The 27962-nt window shown below is 39.5% G+C and overlaps 2 protein-coding genes across 3 annotated transcripts in view; both read left to right on the top strand.

The window, feature by feature from the left end:
- The first annotated feature begins 3584 nt into the window (after nucleotides 1-3584).
- The window catches only part of Ehd4 (EH domain containing 4), a 90001-nt gene continuing 65623 nt past the window's right edge, over nucleotides 3585-27962 (top strand). Inside the window, exons 1-2 of the mRNA XM_015480781.2 lie at nucleotides 3585-3921; nucleotides 27397-27573. Of these exons, the coding sequence (XP_015336267.1) occupies nucleotides 3686-3921; nucleotides 27397-27573 (413 nt within the window). The 5' untranslated portion in view covers nucleotides 3585-3685. The remainder of the gene's footprint in view (nucleotides 3922-27396; nucleotides 27574-27962) is intronic.
- On the top strand, nucleotides 10294-12165 carry LOC107138192 (S-phase kinase-associated protein 1-like). Of its 2 annotated transcripts, none has more exons than XM_015480783.2 (2): nucleotides 10294-10751; nucleotides 11338-12165. In XM_015480783.2, exons 1-2 carry the CDS (start codon nucleotides 10412-10414, stop codon nucleotides 11487-11489), a joined length of 492 nt encoding a protein of 163 aa, XP_015336269.1. In that variant the 5' UTR covers nucleotides 10294-10411; the 3' UTR covers nucleotides 11490-12165. The 2 variants fall into 2 exon arrangements, with proteins under 2 accessions (XP_015336269.1, XP_048649017.1); XM_048793060.1 differs by having other exon boundaries at nucleotides 10295-10813; nucleotides 11400-12165.

Consider the following 27962-nt stretch of genomic DNA (forward strand, 5'->3'; position numbering starts at 1 on the left):
TGAGGCACCACCATACTGTTTTCCATTGCATTTGCATATACATTGTAAGCTAGCCTTTCTTTACTTCAAAATATACTCCAAACATTTTTGCAGATCATTAATAATCTTCTCATATGACATATGACACAATTTTCAATGACTGAATAGGATTTCTTTATTTGCTTAACTAATCCTTCATGGAAGACAACTAGTTACAGCTTTTTGTTATTATAAATGATATGCTGATAAACAGCCTCTTGGATAAAGCTTTACATTTCCTATTTCTCAAGATAAATTTCTTCAGGGTAAGTTTCCAAGTCAAAATTATAAGTATTTTTAACAACTAATAAAGGTCTAATTGACATAAAATCAACTTCATATACCTAAAGTACATAATCTGGTGAATTTTGACATATGTATACAACTGTGAAATCATCACCATAATCAAGGTAATGAATAAAACCTTCACCAGAAAAGCTTTCTCATGTCCTTTGAGATCCTTCTTTAGCTCTGTCCTGCTGGGTCAAGTGGTATGTGTGTGTTTAACTTTTTAAGAAACTGCTAAACTATTGTACCATTTCCTTCCTTTTCAAAATACACACACACACACACACACACACACACACACTTACTTTGCATTTTCCCAATGACTAGTGATGTTAAACATTTTTTCATGAGCTTCTTTGCCCACTATATATCTTCTTTTGTGAAGTATCTCTTGAAATCTTTTTCCCATTTAAAAAAATGGATTGTTTGCTTTCTTATTAAATTTTAAAATGTCTTTATATATTCTGGGTACAAATTATTAATCAGATATGTGATTTATAAATATATTCTATAAGTCTTCACCTTGTCTTTTCATTAATAGTCCTTTCAAAGGTCAGAATTAATTTTGATGAAGTACAATTTATCAAATTTTTTCTTTGTATGAATTATGCTTTCAGTGTTATCTAGAAATTTATGTGTGTGCGTGAATGCATGTGTGTTGCTGGGGACTGAATCCAGGGTTTTGAGCATATGAGGCAAGTGCTGTACCAACTGAACTACATCCCCAGTCCCCTAAAAAGTCCTTCCTTAACTCAAAGTCACACAAATTTTCTCCTATGTCTTCTTCAAAAATTTTTTTATGATTTTAAACTTTACATTTAAGCCTAGTGTTCATTTTGAGTTAATTTTTGCACATAGTGTGAGGTATGGATAAAAACTTGAATTTTTGTATACAGATATCCTATTGTTCTAGTGATATTTTTGTTTTGTTTTGGTGTTGGGAATGGAATACAGGCTCTTAAATGCTAAGCATATGCTCTACCACTGAGATATACCCTGAGCTCTTCAATTCAAACTAAGATGGCTATGCTGTCACTATATGATATAATCTTATGAGAGCACTGTTGTGATACGTGGCCTGTTGTTGACCAAAACATCATTAGTGATGCATGACATATTAGATTATCTTTCTATCAGTTACTGCATTATCTTGATTTCTGTATCTTGATTAGTCTTGAGATAGTATAAGCCCTTCAATTATGTTATTTTTTTATTTTCAAAATTGTTTTGGATGTTGTAAGTCCTTAGCATCTACATATGAAATTTAAAATCATTTTGTCAATTTCTACTAAATTAAAAATTGCTAGGATTTTTATTGCACTGAATCTATACATCAATTTGGTTAAAACTAACATCTTAACAATATTGAATCTTCAATACAATGTATTTAGGCCTTTTTATTTCTCTTAAGAATGTTTTGTGGTTCTCTATACATAGGTATACCTGTTTTTATTAGGCTTATTACTAAGTATTTCACAGTTTTGTTGTTTTGGCAAGTGATATTAATTTTTCATTTCAATGTCCAATTGTTTCTAATATATAAAAATATAGATGGTTTTTGTACTTTTTTTTTTATACTGGGACTTGAACCCAGGGACACTTAACCACTGAGCCAGATCTCCAGCTCTTTTCTATATTTTATTTAGAGACAGGGTCGTGTTGAGTTACTTAGGGCCCTGCTAAGTTGTTGAGGCTGGCTTGGAACTCGAGATCCTCCTGCCTCAGCCTCCCAAACCATTGGGATTACAGACATGCAGCATTGTGCCCCGCTGTATGTGTATCTTGAATCCAGAAATCTTGCTAAATTTTCTTAATATCCCTAATAGTTTTCTGTCTAGATATATAACAATTTATTTATCCATACTCCTATTGAAGTATATCTTGTTGCTTCCAAATTTTGGCAATTATTAATAAAGCTATTATAAATGTTTATGTGCAGCACTGGCAAAATCTGGGAGCTTGTTAGAGATGCAGTCTTAGGCCCTACCCCATACCTACTGAATCTGCATTTCTATCAAGTTCAAGAAGTAATGTAGGGGGCTGGGGTTATGGCTCAGAGGTAGAGTGCTCGCCTAGCATGTGTGAGGCACTGGGTTTGATCCTCAGCACCACATAAAGCAAAAAATAAAGACATCGTGTCCACCTATAACTGAAAAAAAAAAAAAGTAATATAGGAGCTGAGAGTGTAGCTCAGTGGTAGAGTGCTTGCCTAGCATGCCTAAGGTCCTGGGTTGATCCTCACCATGGGAGTGGGGGGTAAGTAATGCAGAACATCATATTTTCCCAAATTTAGAGTATATCAGAATAGTCTGGGCACTTGTTGAACTCCCTCTCTCCTCAATATTTTAACTCAGTAGGTCTGGACTGTGGACTGTGAATCTGCATTTTAACAAGCATCTCGGGTTATTCTTATATAGATGACCCTGTTGATTACACTTAAGAAATCATCTAAAACAACTGAGAAATATTCTTAAACCATAACCTAGGATATTAAAGGTGATACTGATTATTTTTCTCAATCCCTATTTAGGTAAGTGTCCTTTTAATCTAGAAAAGAGACAGCTAGGAAGGGACAAAAGTGTCTTGTATGTCAGTATGTTGAAATTAGATTGTAATAATGAGGATACTGTAATAATGAGGGTGATGTCTGAACCTTCGATTTTACAGAAAAAATTTACTGAATCTTCGGTTTTATAGAAAACTAAAGGAAAATGGCCATCGATTGACAATTAACAATTAACGGAGGCAGAGTGGCGAAGTAGAAGAAATATCTACCCAAATAGATCGAAGTCCACTTTCCCTCCTTCAATTTTTGTCAATTATGTCAATTATCTTCACCAGTGAAACAGGGTTAGAGTAACCTGCCGGCGGCAAGTAAAAACCCTGCTCATCAGCTTTCTGAATTTTTCGTCCTCAGTATCAACATCCAAAGGCTTGGAAAGAGTAACGTCTCAGGAGACAGAGCTGTCTCCAGAGGCAAGTCCTTGCCAGTTCAGATTTGCCCGGAAGCCTACGCCACCTGGCCAGAGGTGGGGCCCCGGTGACAGAGTAGGCCCTTCGGAGGACGCGTCTCAGCCCAGGCTGCATCCTCTCCCCGCCCAGCCCTCAAGAAGGACTTGGTCATCAATAATTCATTAAGAGCCTCCTCCCCATTGGCTAATGCCTCCACCCTCGCTGGCAGAGACCCAATGAGGAAGGACCTGAGAGAGTTCTTCTGAATAATGAACGTACGCCCGTGACGTATCGCCCGGAGATTGGCTGTAGCGGGGCGAGGCGGGGCCAGGCCGGGGCTGCGGCGAGTGCGGCTGTGGCGGCTCAGTGCGAACCGAGGGTCTAACCCCAAGCTGGTTGTGAGCGTGGAACGTTAACGAGCTACAGGATGTTCAGCTGGATGGGGCGGCAAGCCGGTGGGCGCGAGCGCTCGGGCGGCACGGACGCTGTGCAGACAGTGACCGGAGGCCTGCGCTCGCTCTACCTGCGCAAGGTGTTGCCCCTGGAGGAGGCGTACCGTTTCCACGAGTTCCACTCGCCTGCGCTGGAGGACGCAGATTTCGAAAACAAGCCCATGATCCTGCTGGTGGGCCAGTACAGCACTGGCAAGACCACCTTCATCAGGTAATCCTCCTCGCCCCTGCCAGAGCCCCTTCCCCCACCACCTGGGCGGGTCCTTCCCACGTGCGCCTGTGGTCACCAGCTTCCCATCGCCCTCCCGCAACCTGTGGTGCCTCTTCCTCCCTCGCCACTTCTTCCCCCTTCGGTATCGATCTGACCTCAGTACCCCTCGGAGCACGGTGCTCTCAGCTCCATCTCCGGGCGAGGTCGCCTAAAGTCCGAGCTTGCTCTCCTCACAAGGCCTGGGGCCCTGGAACCCATCTCCTGCGTGCTCGAGTCCATCTTCCTTGCTGTTGAAAAGGCGTTCCTCTGGATGGCTGAATTCTGTCACCCTTGCCTGGGGGCCCAGGAAAGGGAAGGATTGCGACGATATAATAAGCATCTTCTTGATAAGGGAGTGATGCCTAGGGCTGGAAATGGGGACAGAGGTGTGGGATTCAGAATGGGCCATGGAGTCAGATTTGGACAGGTAAGTTCCTAGCACGGGACTGGCTCATAGCTTTAATGAATGAATGAACACAACATTAGAGGGTATTGCCCAAGCCCCGGTCCCCTGAAGCCCTTATATGTTCCACCCTCGCGGAGTCCAGCCTTCGTTCAGCTTTTGCACAGCCTCTTTACCCGACGGTAGGAAGTTAGCTGTGTGTAGCAGCCTCACCAGTCTGTGTAACTAAGGGGGAGTGTCAAGTTACTATTTGCTAGTTTCCATTTCTTAGGTGGATCATTCCCTTCCCGCTCACCCTTGACAACTGAAAATATTTGTTCTGCTTACTGTGTCTCCGGAAGCTATTGCTGTGCTTGCCCTGTGGTTCAAATCTTATAGCTTCCTCTGAGTGACTTGATGAGAAATAATTTACATTGAAGCTGATTGCTTTTAAAATCATTTTATTTCTAAAGCAGCCAGCTTATTAAAGCTTCTTCTTTTTTTTTTTTTTTTGGTAAGACTTGTTTTTCTGGGTCAAACTCCATATCAATTGAAACAAAGTGACTGATCATTTAAGCTTTGCATCCAGGGTTTTGGAAATTTTAACAGTCTCTTCATCATTTGATGATCAACAGGTGTTTAGAAAATTGCATCTATATTTGGACACATGCCATTTCTGTTAAGTAGTGACCTCTTTTTCTCCACTCCAGTGACCTACATAGTTTCTACAAATAAAGTAGTTGTCACTATAGGAAATATGTTAAATCTAGGCCTGCAAATACATTGTGAATGAACTCACAAATCAAGTACACAGTGTACTGGAATTTAATTTTAGACAGTAAATTGACTATGAAGGAAGACTGAAGAAAATAAGGTTAAAATTATTTTATTTGGTGTTTATTAGTAAAGTGAACATATTATTAAATATGTTATCCCAGATACTCAGAAATGAACTATCAATATATTACAGTAACTGGCTCTTCCAAAGATGACAAACAGATGGTACATTTGAGGTCTTAGTAATACCAGTTTATAAAGTGCTGGGATAATAAAGTATTACAACCAAGTTGTACAAGAGTGGGAGGAGGATTTTTTTTTTTGAGCATACATTGAATAAGAGCATAACACTGATATAATTTAGTAGTGGCATGTCCACAGCACCCCAGGCACTTCTTCCTGTTTGTCTGCTGTTGTGCTTGTGTGTAATTAGGGAGTCCCAACCTGGAAGCAATGCAGCCCTCTCTCCACTCCCACAGCCTGATTAATAAGCAGACCTGATGTAGGGGAACACAACTCAATTCATGGGAACAAGGATCAGTTTTTCCCCCAAAATTACTATTTCATTATATTCTTATAAGAGTTTCATTATCTAGGGGAAACTTTGTGGAATAGCTAAGTATAGTTTTAAGAAGGGTTCTGAGATTCAACTCCTAGCAACCACATCCAAATTGACTACTTCTGGGGCTGGGGATGTGGCTCAAGCGGTAGCGTGCTCGCCTGGCATGCGTGCGGCCTGGGTTCGATCCTCAACACCACATACAAACAAAGATGTTGTGTCCGCCGATAACTGAAAAATAAATATTAAAAAAAAAAAATGACTACTTCTCAGTAGGTACTGGAGCCCTATGCAGGCCATAGATGAGGGAAGAATCACCTGAAAAGAAGCCAGTGTGCTTGAAACCTTCCCTGAGTTAAGTGGCTTTGTCCTTAGGCAATGGATGTAAGGTGGACCTGAGAGGTTCAGAAAATCAGTGTGGACAGGAAGCATGGTGAGGCCACAGGATACATGAATTTGATTCAGATGGGGGACTGAAGAGGTACCTCAGGGGTGATAATCCCAAAGGAAAATGAAAGCAATTCCATTTACATAGCAACCAAGACTTCTACGTTGAAAACTATGTAATGTTATTGGAAGAGATTAAGGAAGACCTAAATAAATGGAAAAACATCCTGTATCATTGGATTAGAAGACATGTTGTTAAGATGGCAATACTCCCCAAAATTTATTCATAGTCTCAACACATTTTCTATTAAGAATGTAATTCACTTTTTTTGTTATTGTTTTTTGATCAGAAATTGTCAGGCTGATTCTATAATTCTTATGTACCCAGGATAGCCAAAACTGTAAAACAGTCTTGAAAAAACAAAGTTTGGAGAACTCATACTTTCTGATTCAAAACTTACTGTATAGCCATGCAAACAATACATTCAACACTGGCAGAAGGGTAGACAGCTAGACCAATAGTATGCAATTGAGTGTCTAAGACCAAACCTTCACGTTTATGGTCAGTTGGTTTTTGACAAGGGGAAACTTGTCAAAAACAATTTGACAATTCAGTAGGGGAAGGAATAGTCTTTTCAACAAGTGGTGCTGGGACAATTGAATATCCAGCTTACAAAAGGAATGAAGGAAGACTATTACTGGGCTTCTTCTTAAAGTGATGAAAATGTTCTGAAATTGGATAATGTGTTAGTTGTACAACTTGAGGGGGTTTTGTTTTGTTTTGTTTTATGGTGCTGGGGATGGAACCCAGGACCTCATCCATGCTAGGCAAGTGCTCTGTCTCTGAGCTATATACCCAGCCCAAGACTATAGCATTTTAAGGGTGCATTTTTTGGTATATGAATTGTATTTCTATAAAATTAAAAAAGAAAGAAACAATTCACTCTTCCAACACCAAATGGCCTCTGATTTTTTAAATTTCCATAATTCTGTAATTAGTCCCAGTGCAATAATTTAAAAAGAAAAATGGATGCTAAAAAGAAAACAAAGTAGAAATAAGCTAAAGGAACACAAGGGCAAAAACAACTATAGTAAACATGAGAGAGGGAGAACAAGTAGCCACCATGAATCCCTCTGTGTTTTTCCCCCTGTGTATGCTGGTCAGTGTACAAACCTGTTCATTATTCATAGCACTCAGGTTAGTAATCTCAAGCTATGATCAATATTTTCTTATACAAATGCTTGATAATATAGTTGTGTTTTAAAACTTTAAATATTATCACTTAAATATAGTGTTTAATAGGGGAAAAGGACAGGGGCTCACATGCAACGTAGAAACAAGTTTTATGGATAGTACAAAGGGTCAAAAACTGGAGTGGGCTTGGGACAATAAACGAGAATTTTTAGGTATGATTAGAACAAAACAAAGAATCAGGAAGTGATAGGCCCACTGCTTGGGGCTGTTGCTGCAACATTAATAGAAAGAAGAACTACTCTGCTATTATTTTGCTTCCTTCTTTTCTCTTAAAGAAAATATTCTATTATTATTATTATAACCCCACCCTGTTTGAGAAGGGATTAAAACCCAAAGGAGATCTGGGTGCTCTAGTACATACCTATAATCCCAGCTACTGGGGAAGCTAAGGCAGGAGGATCCAAATTTGAGGTCTGCCTGGACTATTTAGCCAAACCTTATCTCAAAATAAAAAGGGCTGAGGATTTAATGCCTGCCTGCTATATAGGAGGTCCTGGGTTCAATTTACCCCCATCCCCCACCCCCCCAAAAAAACTTAGGAAGAGCAATCTGATGTCCCCATCCCCAGAGCCCAGGTCCTGCAAAAGTTCAGCAAAGATCTGGAAAGACACTTCTCAGAAGATGTTATACAATCAATCAACAAATATATGAAAAAATGTTCATTATCCCTAGCAATTGGAGAAATGCAAATCAAAACCACTCTAAGATTTCATCTCACTCCAATCAGAATGGCAGCTATTATGAAGACAAACAACAATAAGTGTTGGCCAGGATGTGGGGGGAAAGGTACACTCATACACTGCTGGTGGAATTGCAAATTGGTGCAACCAATATGGAAAGCAGTATGGAGATTTCTTGGAAAATTGGGAATGGAACCATCATTTGACCCAGCTATCCCTCTCCTTGGTCTATACCCAAAGGACTTAAAAAACAGCATACTATAGGGACACAGCCACATTAATGTTTATAGCAGCACAATTCACAATAGCTAAATGTGGAACCAACCTGGATGCCCTTCAATAGATAAATGGATAAAAAAAATGTGGCATATATACACAATGGAATGTTTCTCAGCAATAAAAGAGAATAAAATCATGGCATTTGCAGGTAAATGGATGGAGTTGGAGAAGACAATGCTAAGTGAAGTAGCTAATCCCCCCCAAAAAAATGCCGAATGTTTTCTTTGATATAAGGAGGCTGATTCATAGTAGAATACGGAGAGGGAGTATGGGAGGAATAGACAAACTCTAGATAGGGCAGAGGGGTTGGAGGGAAGGGAGGGGGCATGGAGTTATTAATGATGGTGGAGCGTGATGATCATTATCCAAAGTACAGGTATGAAGACACGAATTGGTGTGAATATACTTTGTATACAACTGGAGATATGAAAAATTGTGCTCTGTATGTGTAATAAGAATTGCAATGCATTCCACTGTCATATATAAATAAAAAAATATGCACAAAAAAGAAAGAATTTGCAATTATGCTCAAAGAATTTGGTGATTTTGAAGAGATGATGAAGAATATGCAAAGTATCAGAAAATTAAAAGCAGAAAAATGTCTTAATTTTCCCCAAAAACAGGGGAAATGGATTCAGTGTAGGAAAAAAGCCCGAATTTATTCCTTTGACAAGCCTCTAGACTGAGTAAAGAGAAGGAAAGTGAAGGCATTCATTAGGAGGCAGGCTGGTGGCATCCATTTATTAAAAACAAACAAAAATTCCATTAAAGAAACACTAAGTGCCTGATTTGGTTGTTCTTGCTCTTATCCAGATGAAAATTATAGTCTTCTGTGCCAAATACCATGCCCTCTACAGATCTCTCTAGAATGTTGAGATATTTAATTTTTATAAAATAATAGACTATATTTGCAGCATACAATATAAGATCACACCTACAGGTCCTGATATTCATTTTTTTCAGATAATATTGATTTTAGGGGTTGGCACAGCTATCATAGAACTCACGCTCATGGATAATGTGAAAAAGAATCAACAGGCCATTGTTGCTCTTGGTGACAAAGGCCAAGATACAAGAAACACAGTCTGTCCAGGTCACATGTAGGACATAACATGCAGGCTTAGGGGCTGGAAAAGACCTCCTTGAGAATGTAACCTAAAGCTGGACCCTGAGGAATGTTCCAAAAATAGTTGCCCAAAAAGGAAAAGGGAGTAAGGGTGGGGGAGTGTCAGCAATTAAGCCCAGGTTTCTGGGATAGCTAGTGGTGGTTGAGCCATTCACTGAGATTGGGACACAAGAAGAGGAAGGATGGGCATAATTATCCATTTACATTCAAGCCTGTTGTATTTGAGTGGACACTAAGGGAAGATGTCTGTGAGGGCTGATAGGGGCATTCCGAGCTCAGTGGAATATCTAGGCTATTATGGATTTGGGAGCATCAGTATTTGGGAGCCAGTGTCTAGGATTGTAAGGAACACTAGCATTTGAAAGTGAGAGGAGAAGGAACTTGTGGAAACCATAGGGGGAAAGTCATCAGAGCAGTGGAATAATGCCAAGGGAGAATGGTAGCTAGAGTTACCATTGGATTTTGGGGGTTACAAATGACCGAAATCTAACTGGAGATGACTGAAGTAAAAGAGAGAAAAAAATTTCGTAAGACTGATCAGACCAGGATGTGCCAGCTTCAGGCACACCCAGGACTCCAAGTGATGCCATCAGGATTCACTATCATCCCTCTGCTTTGTCTATATTGGCTCTTTCTCAGGCAGTTGCCCCTTGTGGTGTGTGCAGTTGACCATCTTGAGTTACAGACTCACGTTCTGCAGCTCAGCAACCCCAGTGGAAAGAAGAAATCTTTTCCCCAACAGTTTCAGCAAAAGTCTCAGATTTGAGTCTCACTGGTTCCATATGGCCATAAACCCAATCCCTGAACTAATCCCTAGAGCGAGAGATGGAGCTCCTGGATAGGGTGGGCAGCCTCCAAACCACATGGCCAAAGCATGAGGGAAGGCAGCTTCTTAAGAAGCATTTCCCAGGGAGTGGCCTTGTCCAGCACCTTTTTATTTCCTCGTGTGGTCGCCGCCCCGCTCCCTTCAGCCTCCGGACCGCCGTTTTTCTTGAGACCAAACACCATGCCTTCAATTAAGTTGCAGAGTTCTGATGGGGAGATATTTGAAGTTGACGTAGAAATTGCCAAACAATCTGTGACAATCAAGACCATGTTGGAAGATTTGAGAATGGATGATGAAGGAGATGATGACCCAGTTCCTCTACCAAATGTTAATGCAGCAATATTAAAAAAGGTCATTCAGTGGTGCACACACCACAAGGATGACCCCCCTCCTCCTGAGGATGATGAGAACAAAGAAAAGCGAACAGACGATATCCCTGTTTGGGACCAAGAATTCCTGAAAGTTGACCAAGGAACACTTTTTGAACTTATTCTGGCTGCAAACTACTTAGACATCAAAGGTTTGCTTGATGTTACGTGCAAGACTGTTGCCAATATGATCAAGGGGAAAACTCCTGAGGAGATTCGGAAAACCTTCAATATCAAAAATGACTTTACTGAAGAGGAGGAAGCCCNTCTTGGTGACAAAGGCCAAGATACAAGAAACACAGTCTGTCCAGGTCACATGTAGGACATAACATGCAGGCTTAGGGGCTGGAAAAGACCTCCTTGAGAATGTAACCTAAAGCTGGACCCTGAGGAATGTTCCAAAAATAGTTGCCCAAAAAGGAAAAGGGAGTAAGGGTGGGGGAGTGTCAGCAATTAAGCCCAGGTTTCTGGGATAGCTAGTGGTGGTTGAGCCATTCACTGAGATTGGGACACAAGAAGAGGAAGGATGGGCATAATTATCCATTTACATTCAAGCCTGTTGTATTTGAGTGGACACTAAGGGAAGATGTCTGTGAGGGCTGATAGGGGCATTCCGAGCTCAGTGGAATATCTAGGCTATTATGGATTTGGGAGCATCAGTATTTGGGAGCCAGTGTCTAGGATTGTAAGGAACACTTTTTGAACTTATTCTGGCTGCAAACTACTTAGACATCAAAGGTTTGCTTGATGTTACGTGCAAGACTGTTGCCAATATGATCAAGGGGAAAACTCCTGAGGAGATTCGGAAAACCTTCAATATCAAAAATGACTTTACTGAAGAGGAGGAAGCCCAGGTACGCAAAGAGAACCAGTGGTGTGAAGAGAAGTGAAATGTACCTGACACTGTAACACTATAAGGATTGTTCCAAATACTAGTTGCACTGCTCTGTTTATAATTGTTAATATTAGACAAACAGTAGACAAATGCAGCAGCAAATCAATTGTATTAGCATAATATTGTCCTTATTGCATGTGTACTTTGAGTACAGACTCCAAACCTATGGCTGAATTTCTTTTAGTGTGAGAGAAAGTTTCTTTTTTTCTTTACTCTGAATAAAACTGAACTGTGGGTTCTCTGTAGAAAGTGGCATTTTGGGCTTTCCCTCCTTTTGTAAAGCGATTTCTGCCTAGTTTATTGTCCAGTTAACTTTAGTGAGCTTTTAAAAGTTGGCGTTGTAAATAAAACAACTTGCAAAAAATTTTCTGAAATAGAATTAAAAAATATTATCTTTATTCATGAGTTGGAAACTGGAAAAAGGCTACTTGAAGTAAATGTTCTGAGTTGGGGTTGTTAGGATTTCTTCCAGCCTCCTGGAGTCGAGCAGTACCACTGGGATAGATTTGCCTGTATGTAGCAGGGTTCCCTTAATTGGACCGAAGGACTCGGGTTTTTTGTTTTTTGTTTTTTTAATCAGCTTTGAATATGTTGCCTAGAGACTCGGTTATTACCCAGTTTGTGGATTTGGAGGGGAGAAATGTAACTAGACAGTTTGATAGCTTTTCAATGAAAAAAAGACACTTCATTCAAAAAAAAAAAAAAAGAAGCATTTCCCAAAAAAGAAGTTGGTGCAAGTCAAGCAGAACAGCAAATGACCCCACAAAAGCCACGGAAAGGGAGAAGGGTGGTCAGATGCTTCTGGGAAAAGGATTGAAACAAACAAACAAACAAAAAACCCATGGGTTAGCCATCAGGAGCCAGGGTAACCTTGGCCAGAGCCTTGTCTGTAAGTGGTGGTGATTGAAGCCAGATGGCAGTGGGTTGAGGAATGAGTGGGAGGTGAGGCATCAAATATAGAAAATCCTTAGCAACTGGCACTGGAGGGGAGGAACCATGCCCTGGTCACAGGCATTATGTGGATTTGATTAAAGATGAGCATGACCTCAGAGTTAAAAGTAGATGGAAGGCAGGATGGGGAAGCATAGAGAGGGCCTGTAAGCAGCTAGTGTTCAAGAACTAAGGAGACAGGACTTCTGAGAAGGAGGGCAGGTTTGTTGTGTTGGCCACAGCAGTCAGCACAGCCAGATCCACAGGTCTGCTGCTTGTCAACTTGTTACATTATTTACCTGCAAGTAGCAGTGTATCAGGAGAGATGGGGGGCAGGGGTTAATTATAAAATTCTCTTCCTTATCTCACACCTAGAAACTTACCTCTAAAATGCATTCAATGTACTTTTCAAACCTTAGGAAATTATGAATGAGAAAGTTGGAGTTCCTGAGTCTGGCTGAAGACCAGATCACCTGGAGACCTTTAAAAAAGAAAGATATGAGGGTCTATTCTCAGACCTCTTGAGTCAGAATCTCTGTGAGGCAGGCTCTCTGAGAGTGATTCTTATACAGCCTCCTCCAGGAAACCTTTGAGAACCATTGATACATGAAAATTCAGTTAATGGAACAATGACAGTTGGGCCATTAGGCCTGAAGAAGCTTGGCTTTAACCTAGAAGAGGGAGGCTGACTTTGGTGACCTTTCCACCTGTTCCAGGATCCATCTGTTCATATTTTTAACAAAGACTTATATGAAGACATAGAAGTCATGCTCACAAAACTATATATTAAATGATGAATACAATCTAGTTAAGTGATTTTTTTCATTTAAAATACAATGAATATTTTCTTATGTCATTAAATAGTCTTCAAAAGTAACTTCAATGATTGCATCATATTCTATAGTACAACTATAGCATTTAGGTTGTTTCTAATTTTATGCAGTTATACATAATGTTGCAATGAATGTTTTTAGTCATAAATTTTTATTTCTAGGTTTTTTTTTTCTTAGAATAGTCTGAGCATAAATTACTGCATCAAAAAGATAGTTTTTAGGCTTATATATTCCTAAATATATTTACTTACATTTATTTATACTTAATATATTCTTTTCCAGAAAAGTTATTTCAAATTCAAATCCCATTTTGAAAAATCACTATTTCACCAATTTGTCAGTAAAACTAAAAAGTATTAACATAATTTGCTGTTTTTTTTTATTGAGGTTAAACTTAAAAATATATATATAATCATCTATATTTCTTTGTGAATTGTCTGTGAACTTTGCCCAACTTTCATTTCTTTTCATTGGTCTTTTCAATATAGATATATTGAATATTTTTCACAATAACAAAGATTAATCCTTTTCCATGGTTATTATAGATATTCTTCTGACTGGAAGCTTGCCTTTTAGCTTTTTGTGATGATTTTTTATATGTAGGTATACTTAAAATTTATGAACAAATATTTTTGTTTGTTCGTTTATCTTTTCAAAGAGCCAACTCTTCATATCATTGATCCTTTGTATTTTTTTATTCTCTATTTCATTGATTTCATTTCTGATAGTAATTATTCCTTTCCTGGTTTTGGATTTGATTTGCTCTTGTTTTTCCAGGACCTTGAAATGTATCATTAGGTTGTTTATTTGGGATATTTCTGATTTTCTTATGTAGGCACTCATAGCTATAAACTTTCCTCTTAGAACCACCTTCATAGTGTCATGGATGTTTGGGTATGTTGCATCATTATTCTCATTTGATTCTAAGAATTTTTAAATTTTTCCCCTGATTTCTTCTATTACCCATCCATTGTTCAAAAGTGTATTGTTTATCTGCATGTGTTTATTTAGTTTCTGTAGATTTTTTTTTTTGGTGTGGATATTTAATTTTACCACATCGTGATCAGATAAGAAATTATATCAAATTTTCTTTTTTTTTTTTGTACTTGCTGAGAACTGCTTCATGGCCTGAAATGTGGTCTGTTTTAGAGAAAGTTCCATGAGCAACTGAGAAGAAAACGTATTTGGCTGTTGTTGGATGAAATATTCTATAGATAGATGTCTATTAAGTCCATTTGATTTATAATATTTTTTAGTCTGAAGAGTCTTTACTAAGTTTATGTATGGATGATCTATCTGTTGTTGAGAATGGTGTTTTGAAACCACCCAGTATTATTGTACTGCTTTGTACAATATTAGATAGACTGCTGTCTATCCGAGTTTTTAATTCAAGTAGTGTCGGCTTTTTAAAAAAATTTTTTTAGTTTTTCGGTGGACACAATATCTTTATTTTATTTTTATGTGGTGCTGAGGATAGAACCCAGCGCCCCACGCACGCCAGGCAAGCACGCTACTGCTTGAGCCACGACCCCAGCCCAATAGTGTCAGTTTTATGTAATTAGGTACATCAACATTTGGGCATAAATGTTTACTACCATTGTGGTTTTTTTTTTTGTTGGATTGTTCCTTTTACCTCCTTTGGTCTCTTCTGATTAATTTTGGCTTGAAGTCTGTCAGATATGAGAATGGCTTACTCCTGCTTGTTTTGGGGATTCGTTTGCATGGTATATCAAATTCCCTCCTTTCACTTTCCTTATAGCTGTAAGTCTATAAGGTGAGTCTCTTGCAAACAAAATATAGTTGATTCTTGTCTTTTAATCCTTTCTGTCAGTCTAGGTCTTTTTATTTGGAGAGTTGAAACCATTTACATTCAATGTTATTACAGACAGATTTTTATTAATTCCTGCCATTTTGACTTATTTCTAATGTATAATTTGGCTCTATTTTTCATTTGCTTAGCCACTCTTAAAATGAGTTGTCCATCTAGGTATTTTCTGTAGTACCAGCTTAGAAGTCAGCTTTTAAAATTCTATCCTGATTTTGAATGTTAGGCACTTTAATTGTGTGTTGTGGAGAGGTTCTTTGTTGATCTTGTCTGTTTGGGGTCTGAATGTGTTCTATATCTAGATGTCCATCTCATTCTCAAAGTTTGGAAATTTTTCTGTTATTATTTCCCTGCAAAATGATTCATGCCTGTTTTAGCTTTTCACCACTGGGACTGAAAAACCTGACCAGAACTATTTTAGGAGGAAAGTTTATTTGGGGGCTCGCAGTTTCAGATGATCAGGAAGCAAAGAGAGAACCCACTTGCCAGGTACAAAATATATACCCCAAGGCCATGCCCCCAGGGACCCACCTTCTCCAGCCACACCCGGCCTGCCTTTAGTTACCACTCAGTTAATCCCCATCAGGGGATTAATTCAATGATCAGATTAAGGCTTTTATAATCCAATATCTCTCTAAAGCTTCTTGCATTTCTCACACATGAGCTTTTGGGAGATACCTCACATCCAACTATAACATTCCACCCCTGACCCCTAAAAGTTCATGACCATCTCACAATGCAAAATATATTTAGTCCATCTCCAAGAGTCCCCATAGTCTCGAGTTACAAGATTACCCCAAAGTTCAAGTCCAAAGTCTCCTCTGAGACTCAGGGCAAGCTTGAATAATGAGTTCCTGTAAAAATCAAAAGCTTTTAAAAACTATCCAATATGTAATGATATGGAATAAACATTTCCATTCACAAAATTAGAGACATAGAAAGAAGGAATGGGACCAAAGCAAGACTGAAATCCAGCTGGGCAAACATGTCCTGTAGCTCCACGTTCAGTATCAGGATTAAGTACATGGCTTCCTGATGTTCTCTTCAAAAGGCTTGTGTAGTTCTGCCCCTGTGGCCTTCTTGGTTGTAGCCCAAGTGGCTTTTCTGTTGGCTTGTCTCTGCTGGATCCTTGCAGGTTCCCTAGAACCATGTCCCACTTTACTGGTATTTCTTAATCTTAGGGGTCTCCACTGCAGCTTCAGCTTCCTCCTCACATCTCCATGCTTTGCCCTTCAGGGGCAGCCCCGCAGAGACTGTAACCCTGCTGCACTTTGCCTACTCTTCCAGGCCTTCCCTTGAAATCTTCCTGGAAGCCTCCATGACCCCCCAACTCCAGCATCCTGCATTCCTGCAGAACCATCACCATCTGGTTGATGCCAAGGTCTGCCGCCATCTCAGGCAGCAGCCAAGCCTCCAGGGACACTGGTAGCTGAGTATGCTGAAAAAAACTTCTTATGCCTCCTTGGCATAAGGAGGCATAAGAAGAGTGCCCCACTAGTCTCTTCTCAAGAGAATTTCTACTTTTATTCCCTTGAGCCTGAGGTGGGTATGATCTTACCAGCTCCTGAGATGCCCTCAAGCCATCATTCCTATTATCTCTAGGCAAAGTAGCATTTCTTTAGTGGTGAAAATGTTGGGGCTAAGGTTATGGCTCAGCGGCACAGCGCTCACCTGGCACATGCAAGGTCGATCCTCAGCACCACATAAAAATAAATAAATAAATAAAATAAAGTTTAAAAAAATGTTTTTAACAACTGCAACTTCCTTAGCCCCAGTTTTAGACCCACCTTTTTAAGTCCAAGTTTTTCAAATCGTGCTGTTCTGCTTTTTGCTCTTGATTATCACAATAAGTTTGGCTAAAAGTCACCAAGAATATCCATGCCACCACCTGAATGCTCTGCTATCTGGAAATTTCCTCCACCAGATTAAGAAGTCTGTTACTTTTAAAATCAGCCTTGCAGAAAGTCCCAGGACACCAGCAAAATGCAGATAGCTTCTCAGCCAGAACATGTGAATGGCCTCTAGTCCAATCACTGATAGTGTCCTCCTTTTCCTCTAAACCCTCTCAAGCCCTGTCTTCACTGTCCATGGTCCTATTGGCATTCTGGTCTTCTGAGCTCCCACCAGAATTGGCTAGTAAGCTCAGCTTACAACAATTTAAAGCATTTCCAGTGTGCACTGCTTAAGCATAATTCCTCCCACAATTTCAAAAAACTCAAAAAACTTCTGAGCCACACAATCAGGTTTGTCACAGCAACAACCCCACTTCACAGTACTAATTTTGTTTCGGTCAGTATTTTCACTGCTGTGACTAAAAGATCTGACCAGAACTATTTTAGGAGGAAAAGTTTATTGAGGGGTTCACAGTTTCAGAAGTCTCAATCCACAGACAACAGGCTCCATTCCTTAGGGCTTGAGGTAAGACTGAAAATCATATCAGAGTGTGTCACAGAGGGAAGCAACTCACATGATGATCCAGGAAGCAAAGAGAGACCCCACTTGCTAGAAACAAAATATACATCCCAAAGCCATGCCCCCAGGGACCCACCTCTTTCAACCACACCATACCTGCTTTCAGTTACCACTCAGTTAATCCTAGGGGATTAAGTCAGTGATTAAGGCTTTTATAATCCAATTGTTTTTCCTCTAAAGCTTCTTACATTGTTTCACACATGAGCTTTTGGGGGACACCTCTCAAGGTTAGAAAATTTTTCTGTTGTTATTTCCCTGAAAAATAATTCATGCCATTGAGTACATCTCACAAGCCTCTTTAATTCCAATGATTCTTAAATTTGATCTCTAAATGTTGTCCCAGAGTTCTATATATTCTGGTCATGGTTTCTCCTTATCGAATTTCTCATTCATATTCTATGCTGACTTCCTTATTTCATTTATTTGTTTTTCTGTGTTTCCTTGGTTCATTGATCATTTTTATAATCATTCTTTGAATTCTTTTTCTGATATTTCATCCATTTCAACATCTTTGAAGTCAGTTGCTGGTGAATTATGAACTTTAATAGGTGTTATGTTACCTCGGTTTTCATATTTTTTTATTCCTGTATTGGGTTTTATGCATCTATTGGGATGGATTTCTCTTCCACTTTTATGTGTGGGCCTTTTTAGGACACAGTCTTCTCTTGCCAAAGTGCCCTGGAGTGATCTACCTTGATACCCCTTGTAGGTGTGGCATCTGTAGCCTTTATGTTAATTTTGCTTTTATTGTAGGCATGACTGTCCATGAGTGGCCCCCTACCCACTCCTCCTTGTGGTCTGGTTGTTAGTTTGGAGGTTTTGTCTCTTCTATTCTTGGTATGGAAGTATCGCTGAAGTTCAAGTGTGGTTATTTTGTGTGTGGAGTAAGGTGCATTGTGTCTTGGCTGGGTTTAGTTCAGCAGCAGAATCTCTACCCTGTAAACTTGTAGTGTCCTTGTAGATTCCCAGAGCCTCACTGAGAGGGAGTACTCCCACTGCTTGAATCCTGAGCCATAGAACACCTGGAAATGCAGCCTTTCTCTAATTCACTATCTTGAATCCTTTTTGTTTGTAAATTCTCATGCCAGCACCATACTGTCTTAAGTAATGTCACTTTTAAATACTTTTTAACATATGGTCGTGTCACACCCTTCTCAGGTCATTTCCGTTTATTTTCCAAGTACTACAATTTTTTCTTATTCTTTGAGAACTTTAAAATTACTTTGTTAGTTATGTCAAAAAAAATCCTTTAGGAATCCATTTGCATTGGAACTATATTATATCTCTAAGTTATATTTTCATATTTGCTCTTCCCAAGCAGGACTTCAGCACTTCTTTGAGTCAGACCCTCTTTAATATATCCTAGAAAGGGATGATTTACTCCTACATATCCTATATAATTCTTCTTAATGTTGTCCTTAGGAATTTTATACTCAGCTGCTCTTGTGAATAAGATTTTTTTCCTTTATATTCTTGGGCTGAGTATATAAAGCAGCTATGGAGTTTTGAATTTTTATTTGTATCTGGTCATTTGACTCTAGACCCTTTTCAGTAAATTCTCCTAAGTCTTCTAGGTATCTGCTGTATTAGTTATATTCATGATTACTTTTATCATACTGAGAAGTGGGTGTACCAAGTTTCTCTGGTTAGCTTTCTTATTTCACATTAAGATATCCTCTGAAGTATTGATTTAATATTTTATAAATTAATCACATTAAGAAATTATCTCTCTTATTAATTTGAAAAATGATTTTATTTGAAAAACTAGAATGGTTAATGAGTTTTGCTGAATGCCATTTTTACCTTTTCTTTTCATCTGTGTCCTGTAGCACATAATCATGGGGATAATTAATAAGTGTTTAGAGGGCTAAAAAGGATTCCATAGTCAAGTAATTTTGGAAAATGCTGTGATATATAAGCCCTTCTACCATGAAGACCTGTGGATATTGCAGATAAGAATTTGCAACCTAAAGTCTGTTGTTAGATTCATAAATTATAAGTTATCAAAGATATGAATATTCATTGTGTGAGCAAATGAAAGACTGGGGTGATACAGGACTCTAAGAAATTGATTTGATTTCAACAGACTTCCTCTCCCTTTCCTCACCCTCCTCTGAAAGTCATGAAGGAGGGGTATAAGTAGTGGCAGCAGGTTAGATAGTAGTGTACTCCATGTAGTTCCCATTTAAATAGTTTGAATTCCAGTCAAAGCTGAGGCAAGACTGCACCCAATACAAAACTGCACCCAATAAATTGCAATGTTTTGGTTCAACAGGCTAATTTCCATTCCCTGAGAAGGCACAGCAGTTTCAAAGATAGCAGTTTGAAAGACCAGCAAGCAATCTTAAAGATAATATGTCAATGATTTAACTAAATGAAAATAAAACAGGCTTCATACTTAAGGAAGGCATGGAATTTTAAATGGAAATTTTTAAGAGTAGAAATGAAGATCTAACTTCGTTTTTCAATAATTCAAAGAAGATTAAAATTTTGAAAAAATAATTTTTTTAGTTGTCAGTGGACCTTTACTTTTTTTTACTTATTTATATGCAGTGCAGAGAATCGAACCCAGTGCTTCACATGAGCTGGGCAAGCACTCTACCACTGAATTACAAACCCAGCCCTCAAAGAAGATTAAAATTTTAAAGTATGTATTTGTTCACTGATATCTATCTCAGCCTATTTATAATAGCAAGAAAGGAAAGCTATTTGTTTTTTTTGTTTGTTTTTTTTTAAATTTTAATATTTATTTTTTAGTTATCGGCGGACACAACATCTTCGTTTTGTATGTGGTGCTGAGGATCGAACCCGGGCCGCACGCATGCCAGGCGAGCGCGCTACCGCTTGAGCCACATCCCCAGCCCCAGCTATTTGTTTTTAATGCTGAGATTGAACCCAGAGCTTCACACATGCTAAGTAGGTAGTCTACAACTAAGTTACAACCCTACTCCCAAGAAACAAAACTGTTAAATGCCTAACAGGAAATGGCAAACTACATTGATACATACTTCCCTCCGGTTTTCAGAGTTTTGTTTTGTTCTTACAATCCTGGGAAACAAACCCAGGGCCTCATGTATACAAGGCAAGTGTATTATCACTGTGCTACACTGCCAGCCTTTTTTATTTTATTTTGAGACATGGTCTCACTCAGTGAGACTGGCCTCAACTTTCGATCCTCCTGACACTGCCTCTTGAATAGCTGGGATTACAGGCATGTACCACCACAGCCAGCTTCAAATTTTTAATCCTGTGAGGAAATATTAATGTTTAAAAACTAATGCAAAGTTGTTTAGACACTTTATGACTACAGTTTTATAAAGAAAAAAATCCTATTCACAGAAAAATGACTGGAAATATATCAAAATGCTAAAAGTAGTCATTACCTTGAACTAGTGTAGTCTCATGTGAGCTACTAAGCTTGTCCTCAGCAGTTTTCTCGTCTATAAGCTAAGGATAAAGATATGTGCTCCAGGCTAGGGTTGTGGCTCAGTGGTAGAGCACTTGCCTCACATGCCTGGAGCACCGGATTCCATCCTCAGCACCACATAAATAAATAAAATAAAGGTATTGTGTCCATCTACAACTAAAATTTAAAAAAAAAAAATTAAAAATTTATCTGCTCCAGTGAAAGTGAGGATGAAATGTCAAGATGAATGTGTGCAATGTATCATAAACTATACAACACAGTTATAGAATAACGTGCTGTCTGATAGTATCTAGAAGTAGCAGTGATAGAGGTAGTACTTGTTTACCAGGGAATATTATATGCCCTGGACCATTTGATAAGATTTTTTCAGTAATCAGTGTTAGATTCTTCTCCTAGTTCTGCTGCTTGGTGTTAAACACAAGGATGGATTAAATGATGGAAAGTGCTTTAAAAACATTTTCAAGTTTAGGGCTGGAGTTGTAGCTCAGTAGTAAAGTGGTTGCCTAGCATGTGTGAGGCACTGGGTTTGAGTCACACTATATATAAATTAATAAAAGTCAACAACTAAACATATATATATAATATATATATATATTATATATATATAAAAACTTATTTTTTTAAAAAAACATTTCTAAGTTTAGAAAAAAATCAGGATGGAAGGACTAACCTTTTCTTTCCTATCTCTTTCCTGGTGGAATAGTGGAGCAAGTATTATCAATAAAAATATATTATGTGAAACTTCCCAAAATTTATCATAAATATGTTTAAACTTAGTCCTAATTTAAAAATAAAAGAATATCACTTCTCCACTGAACTCAAAGTTGTCCTTCCTGTTAAGCTTCCTTTACATCTATATGGTTTAAAACCTTAGTAATACTCAAAGGAATGAGGTGACTGTTGGTTTAGTTTCGTGCTCTTTTGAAAAATATTTCAGACATACCAATAAGTTGATCGATGCCTTTGTAGGCACAAACATATTTCCTGTTTTTCATCACGAATCATTTCTCTGGACTTTGATTTGATAATGTTAAATTAATGCTCAAACAATACCTCAAATACATATGCTGTATTATTTTTTTAGAGTACATATTGAATACCTATTTTTAAATCTTCCGTTTGTCTATTTGTTATGATTCACAAAACATGTTCCTGTAAACATTGCCATTGGAGGCTGACTCAGCCTCTCATGCTCTGATTTAATGCAGGACTAGAAAGAAATACTGCCTTTTAATAAAACACTTAACCTGTTTGAGCCTTAAGTTCCTCATTTGTAAAATGGGAGTAAAAATAATAAACTACCCATAAAGTAGTTAGGATGAGATGAGATTATTCATGTAAAGACTTTAGCACAACTTGGCAGGCACAGCAGTACATGTCTGTAATTCCAGCTACTTAGGAGGCTGAGGCAGGAGGATCAAGAGTTTGAGGCCAGTCTCACCAATTTAACAAGACTCCTGTCTCTAAGTAACTTTTTTCAGTGGCTAAGTATGTAGCTGAGTGGTGGTAGCAATTCTTGCCTAGCATGCATGAGGTCTTGAGTTCAAGCTCCTATACAAAAAAAAAAAAAAAAAAAAAAATCTAGCACATACCAATACCACGTCCTCAAATATTAGGGACATGTGTTACTAAAAATCATACTACATCTCTTTCTATTCCAAACACAAGTGTGATAGCCAAAACCCAGAGAGAATGCATGAAGAATTCCCAGGGGTAACAAAGTTCACAGCCAGAATTTTGGGTATCTATCATTGAATAATGTCACTCTCCCCCACCCCACCTCAGTTCTTGGGATTGAACTCAAGACCCTGTGCATGCTAGGTAAGTGTGCTACCACTGATCTAAATACGCCCCTCAACTTTTTTTTTTTTTTTTTTTTTTTTTTTTGAGACAGGCTCAATAAGTTGCTGAGGTTGGCTTCAAGCTTGCCACCCTCTTGACTGAGCCTCACAAAAAGCTGAGGTTACAGGTGTGCGACAACTGTGCCTGGCACAAGTGTGTGCTTCTATTTGAGCATGTTCATTGCTTGGGAAGCATTTATAGAATTCTGTTAGTTTTTTTTTTTCTTTTATTTGTCTTTCAGTATTTGTTGAAGGTTAAGCATTTCCAATTTAAGGCTACATGGAAATGGCACTTAGCTAAAATAATGTCACTCTTATGGTGCTTATTTTTTAGTCATTGTTAGGCCCACCTTCAAGAAAATGGTGCTTGGGGATGTTTTGTTGTCCTGAGAGATTTTTCTTCCCTTTGTCACAAAAGACATTCTTTCTATGAAGTTTAAGGAATTTGCTCCAGCCTAAGCAATTAAAGAGATACCACCCACGTATACGCTTGTGTCAAAGCAACTCCTTGAGTGTAGCTTTGGCAGCTCAAGTGCCCAGGAGCCACTTGGATGAGGCTGGACTGAGGACCTTGTTGGACAGGGACAAGGAGAGGTCAGGTCTCCTGTCCACCCTGCCTCTTCCGCACAGCTGCTTGGAATCCAAATGTCCGTACCTTTTTATGTTAATGGCTTGGCTCAAATACCTCAGAGTAATCACCGCTTGAGTTGGCAGGCCTCCCTGAGAACACAGGAAAGGGGAGCACAGTGGCTCCAAGGACAAGAATCAAGCCTCTAACATACAGGATGCCTGTGGAGTGGGCTGCTCGGCTCAGAGTCATGGTGGATTATTTTCTGTAGTTTTCCTGTGGCCCCTTGTTCTTTGAACTTTTGTTATTGTAGATAACCCACAGAATCCCTGGGACTCCTAGTTTGGGGAAAGTCCCTGAGGGGTTCATAAAGGGGTTTAAACAGTGGATCAGCCTGGTCCATGTGGCTGCAAGGCTAATCCTCTAGGGTCCATCATACCTTAGGATCCCCTCCGACCCTTCCCTTCCAGGTTGCTATTTTGAACTTCATCACTTCAATGTCACTTTTTCCACGTCATTATCTTGGTTGTTTTTAGTTTCCTTGCTGCTTTGACATGTGCCTGCCTGCCCAGCAGTGTGGCATGTCTGCATGTCAGTGAACACTTCAGAGCAGTCAGCTTAGAGTTATATTAACTCATGTGTCTGACAGGTCCTACTGAGGGTGCCAGTGAGCTGGGGACCTAGGAGGGTCTCAAGGTCATGGGGCTGAGCCTGACGCAAGAGCAAAAGCCTTGGGCCAGAAGGAAGGGGTTCCGGGTCCTGTGGCCACTGAGTCTGACCAACAATAAGTCACTTTCCTGCACTAATCCATACTCTCTTTCCCTGTAAAGATAAGGGGTTAGATAAAATGACTCCAAAGACTGAGGTCTAAAGTTCTGAATCTGTAGGCTGTGCCCTGCAGAAAGTGACAATCCATGGGAAAAGAGAAAATAGGCCCACAACTCACCCCCATAGTAGGTGACAGACAACAAGCTCATAAGGGCTCCCTGATGTAAATACTCCTTATCCTGCAAATTCCTTTGCAGTAAGATCATACCAACTGTTCACCAACATAGCTAAGGATGTGTATTTCATAAGACCCTCACTGGCATTCAGTATTATGTTTTTAAAAAAAAATGTTAATATTCTATGTCTTTAATTTGTATTATTTTGATAATGAAATTGAACAGTGAATTTTGACTTTTTATTACTTTTGGGAGAAAGTATCACTAAACAAATTAATAACCTAAGCAAGTTTTATAGTGCAGTGATTCCTCCTGGTTCTAGTTCTTCCTCTGTATCTGGGACCCAGAGACTGAATAATTCGCCAAGGTCACCGTTGAGGGGGCCCCTTGTACTTCGCATTGTTTCATATTTGCAGCTTGCTTTAAAAATAAGTTGACATTAAAGTTGTCTGGCAGGCTAGCTACTTAGGAAACTCTAGCTTTTATTGTCGCATAAACTTGAAAGTAGGAAACACCTGCTCTTCTTTAAATAATTTTATAATTGAGGTTTTTCCCCTGAAACTCTTGTTATTCAAAATTAATAGAATTTGCTGTGCTCTTATATAAGTGAAACTTCAGAAGATAATTCAGTAACTTCTCCACAGTGGTCATCAACTTAAATACACTTTACACATGAGTTGTCCAACTGGGGACCCACTGCTTACTACACCATGCACATGCCCTCTCATTCCTGCCCAAGGCCCATTTTTCTTTCCCGGGTCTGGAACCTGAAGGACTTCCTCCTGCCCATATCTGGGGAAGGTGCAGAGGAGGAGCCGTATGGCAGCAAGTCACTCAGGGTGAGACTCAACCCTGTGTCCTTATCCCAGAAGCTGATGGTACACCTCTTGTCTGGTTGTCTGTTTTACTGTATGTGTGATCTTTTGTAGGCTGGCTGGTCCAGCCACCTTCTGCTGTTAACACTGAGCCTATGGAACTGGGCCTATTAGGTGTCAAACCAACCCTTGGACATGACCCTTTTGTGAGTTGGGAACTGTGTGCCTCAGGGAGCTCAGCACTGGCTCCCTTCCTCAGTTTCTTCCTAGGGCCTCAGGGCCTACCCTCATCCCAGCCACAGGGCATAGAATTTAAACTGGACATTGCAGGGTATGCAATGAGATTTTGAATTCTAGCTTTACTGCCAAATGACTTCAGACTTGAGATCCCAGAATGGCTGTGAGCCTGAATTCCATATTCATCTGGGCATTTGAAATCCACATGCTCTGGAGACACTTTGAATGCTGCAGTTTCACAGACTGCGAGACATTCTCCCAGTCACTTGTACCAATGCTCCTACGATTTGTGTGTAATTTTTAAAGAATTTATCAATGAGGACATTTCTGCTCCTGAGGATATTTATTGGGATCTTAGATGCACTAAGGTTTTCATTGAAAGAGTTTTGAAAAACAGTATTAAATTTTATATGAACATGCTTTGAAACAATAGCACATTCTTAATCCAACTTCTCTCTAGAGAGGATGGGGAGAACTGACCTGCATCATCACGGAGGCCAGAGAACTGCACGGGGGGACAGTTTGGAGAGCCCTTTTCCCTTAATTAGAGAAAATAGAGGAAGCCTTATACTCAGTGGCATACCCTGGGTGAGGGTCTTGAATGTCCCTTGTGCTCATCTCTGAGCAAGCCACTCACTCAAGGCCAAGTTTAAACCCATCTGGAGAACTGGGCACAGTGGCATAAACCTGTAGTCCTACCTACTCAGGAGACCAAGTTGAGAGGATTACCTAAGACCAGGAGTTTAAGGCCAGCCTGGGCAACATAGCAAGATCCTTCTCAAAACAAAGCAAAAACAAAAAAGAGAGCTCAAATTCAGAAGTCAAACTGCCTGCATTCAATTTCCTCTCAAACATTTCTTGTGTGAACTTAGGCAAGTTACTTAGCCTCTGATGCCTCAATGTTCCCACCTTCAAAATGAGGATAGTGTTATCACCCACCTGAGAATGTTGTAAAGACTAAGTCATAGTGCAAAGAGAAGGCTTTGTGCCTTCTTAGTAAACACCAGGTGACTTTTTTCCATAATTACTCTTGATTTAGGGAACACTTTGAAATGATGTATCTATTCTAGGGCTCCACAACTTCACAGAAATGTAGATACTTTGGGCAAAGTTAAAACTAGCATCACACCAATTAAAGGTTTATTGCCTACTAAGATTGCTAATCAATTTCTATTTTCTTTACATAGAAAACAGTTTAAAGGGTAGCTTCATTTCTCATTCTTATAAAGATGGTAAAATTGTGTTTGATATTTGATATTTGGTTCTTTCCTTCTATCCCTGGACCAATCAAGACTTTTAAAAACAAATAGTTTAGAACCAAATTGTTTGTTTCAGTGGGGAGCTGCAGAAAGTCATGCAGGTTTTCTTCCTTGAACCCTTCCTTCCCTAGGTGAATGATCATCCATCTCTCTGGCTGGGCTGGGACAGGACTCTGTCCCCTTTATTTATTTTCATTGTTTTGTGGTGCTGGGGATCAAACACAGGATCTCAAATATACCAGACAAGCACTGTACCATGAGCCCCATTCCTCAGGCCCCCGTCACCCAAATGCCTTGTGGAGCCCACAGACAGACGAGTGCAGTAACATGGTGAGCACCATGATGACTGCAGGCACAGGATGCCTGGGGACCACAGAGAAGCTGTGCCTGCTTGCAGCTCAGTTGAAGTGAGCCTGAGCAGGAGCCTGAGCACAGGAGCCATGGGGCAGGCGCTTCTCTTGGTGGCTTCTGCTGCATCAGTGGAATCACAAACAAGAATTGCCGTGCTGAGCAGGAACACCTTCAGAAGGCCTAATTAAGTCCACAAGAAGTCTGACTCTTTCACCAGGTTCCTCATAATGGTGGAAAAAAATACTTCAAAAAAATTTCAAGCTTTAAGGGCAGATTTGTCTCCTTTTCTTGAAGTTAATATTTTCAAATGAATATGTAAAACATTGGTAACCCCAGGCAGCTTTCTGACCTCTCATTTTGTGACAACTGCTCTGCTTTCTTTTCCTTTCCCTTTTCCCAGATACCTACTGGAGCAGGATTTCCCAGGCATGAGGATTGGTCCAGAGCCCACCACCGATTCCTTCATCGCTGTGATGTATGGGGAGACTGAGGGCAGTACCCCTGGGAATGCATTAGTCGTGGACCCCAAAAAGCCATTTCGGAAGCTTAGTCGCTTTGGAAATGCCTTCCTGAATCGGTAAGGACCAGCAAACTGTCATTTTTGGTCAAGATATTTAAACTTTTTTTTATTGCCAATTGCATGTAAAGATTCAAAAATAGAACAACAGTTTCTAGAAGAGAAAAGTCATAGAGAATATGCTAGTTGTGTTCAAATATCTGTTAGTCTACCAGAGGACATCAATATTTATACCTGTTCTGGGTGGCTTCATTGACCAGAGCTAAGTCCCAAGACTGGACATTTATAAGACTTCACAGAACAATTTCTAATAAATTGAAATGGATCAGGTTGCCCTGTCTCTAGTCATGTTAAGTGGTGGCTGAATGCCACGAAGTGCCCTGGCTTCCTGCAGTCAGGGGGCTTATCCCAGTGGACACCTAAGTTTCTTCTGACGTCTGGATTTAGTC

Source organism: Marmota marmota, unplaced genomic scaffold, assembly GCF_001458135.2.
Source record: "Marmota marmota marmota unplaced genomic scaffold, marMar, whole genome shotgun sequence".
NCBI lineage: Eukaryota > Metazoa > Chordata > Mammalia > Rodentia > Sciuridae > Marmota > Marmota marmota.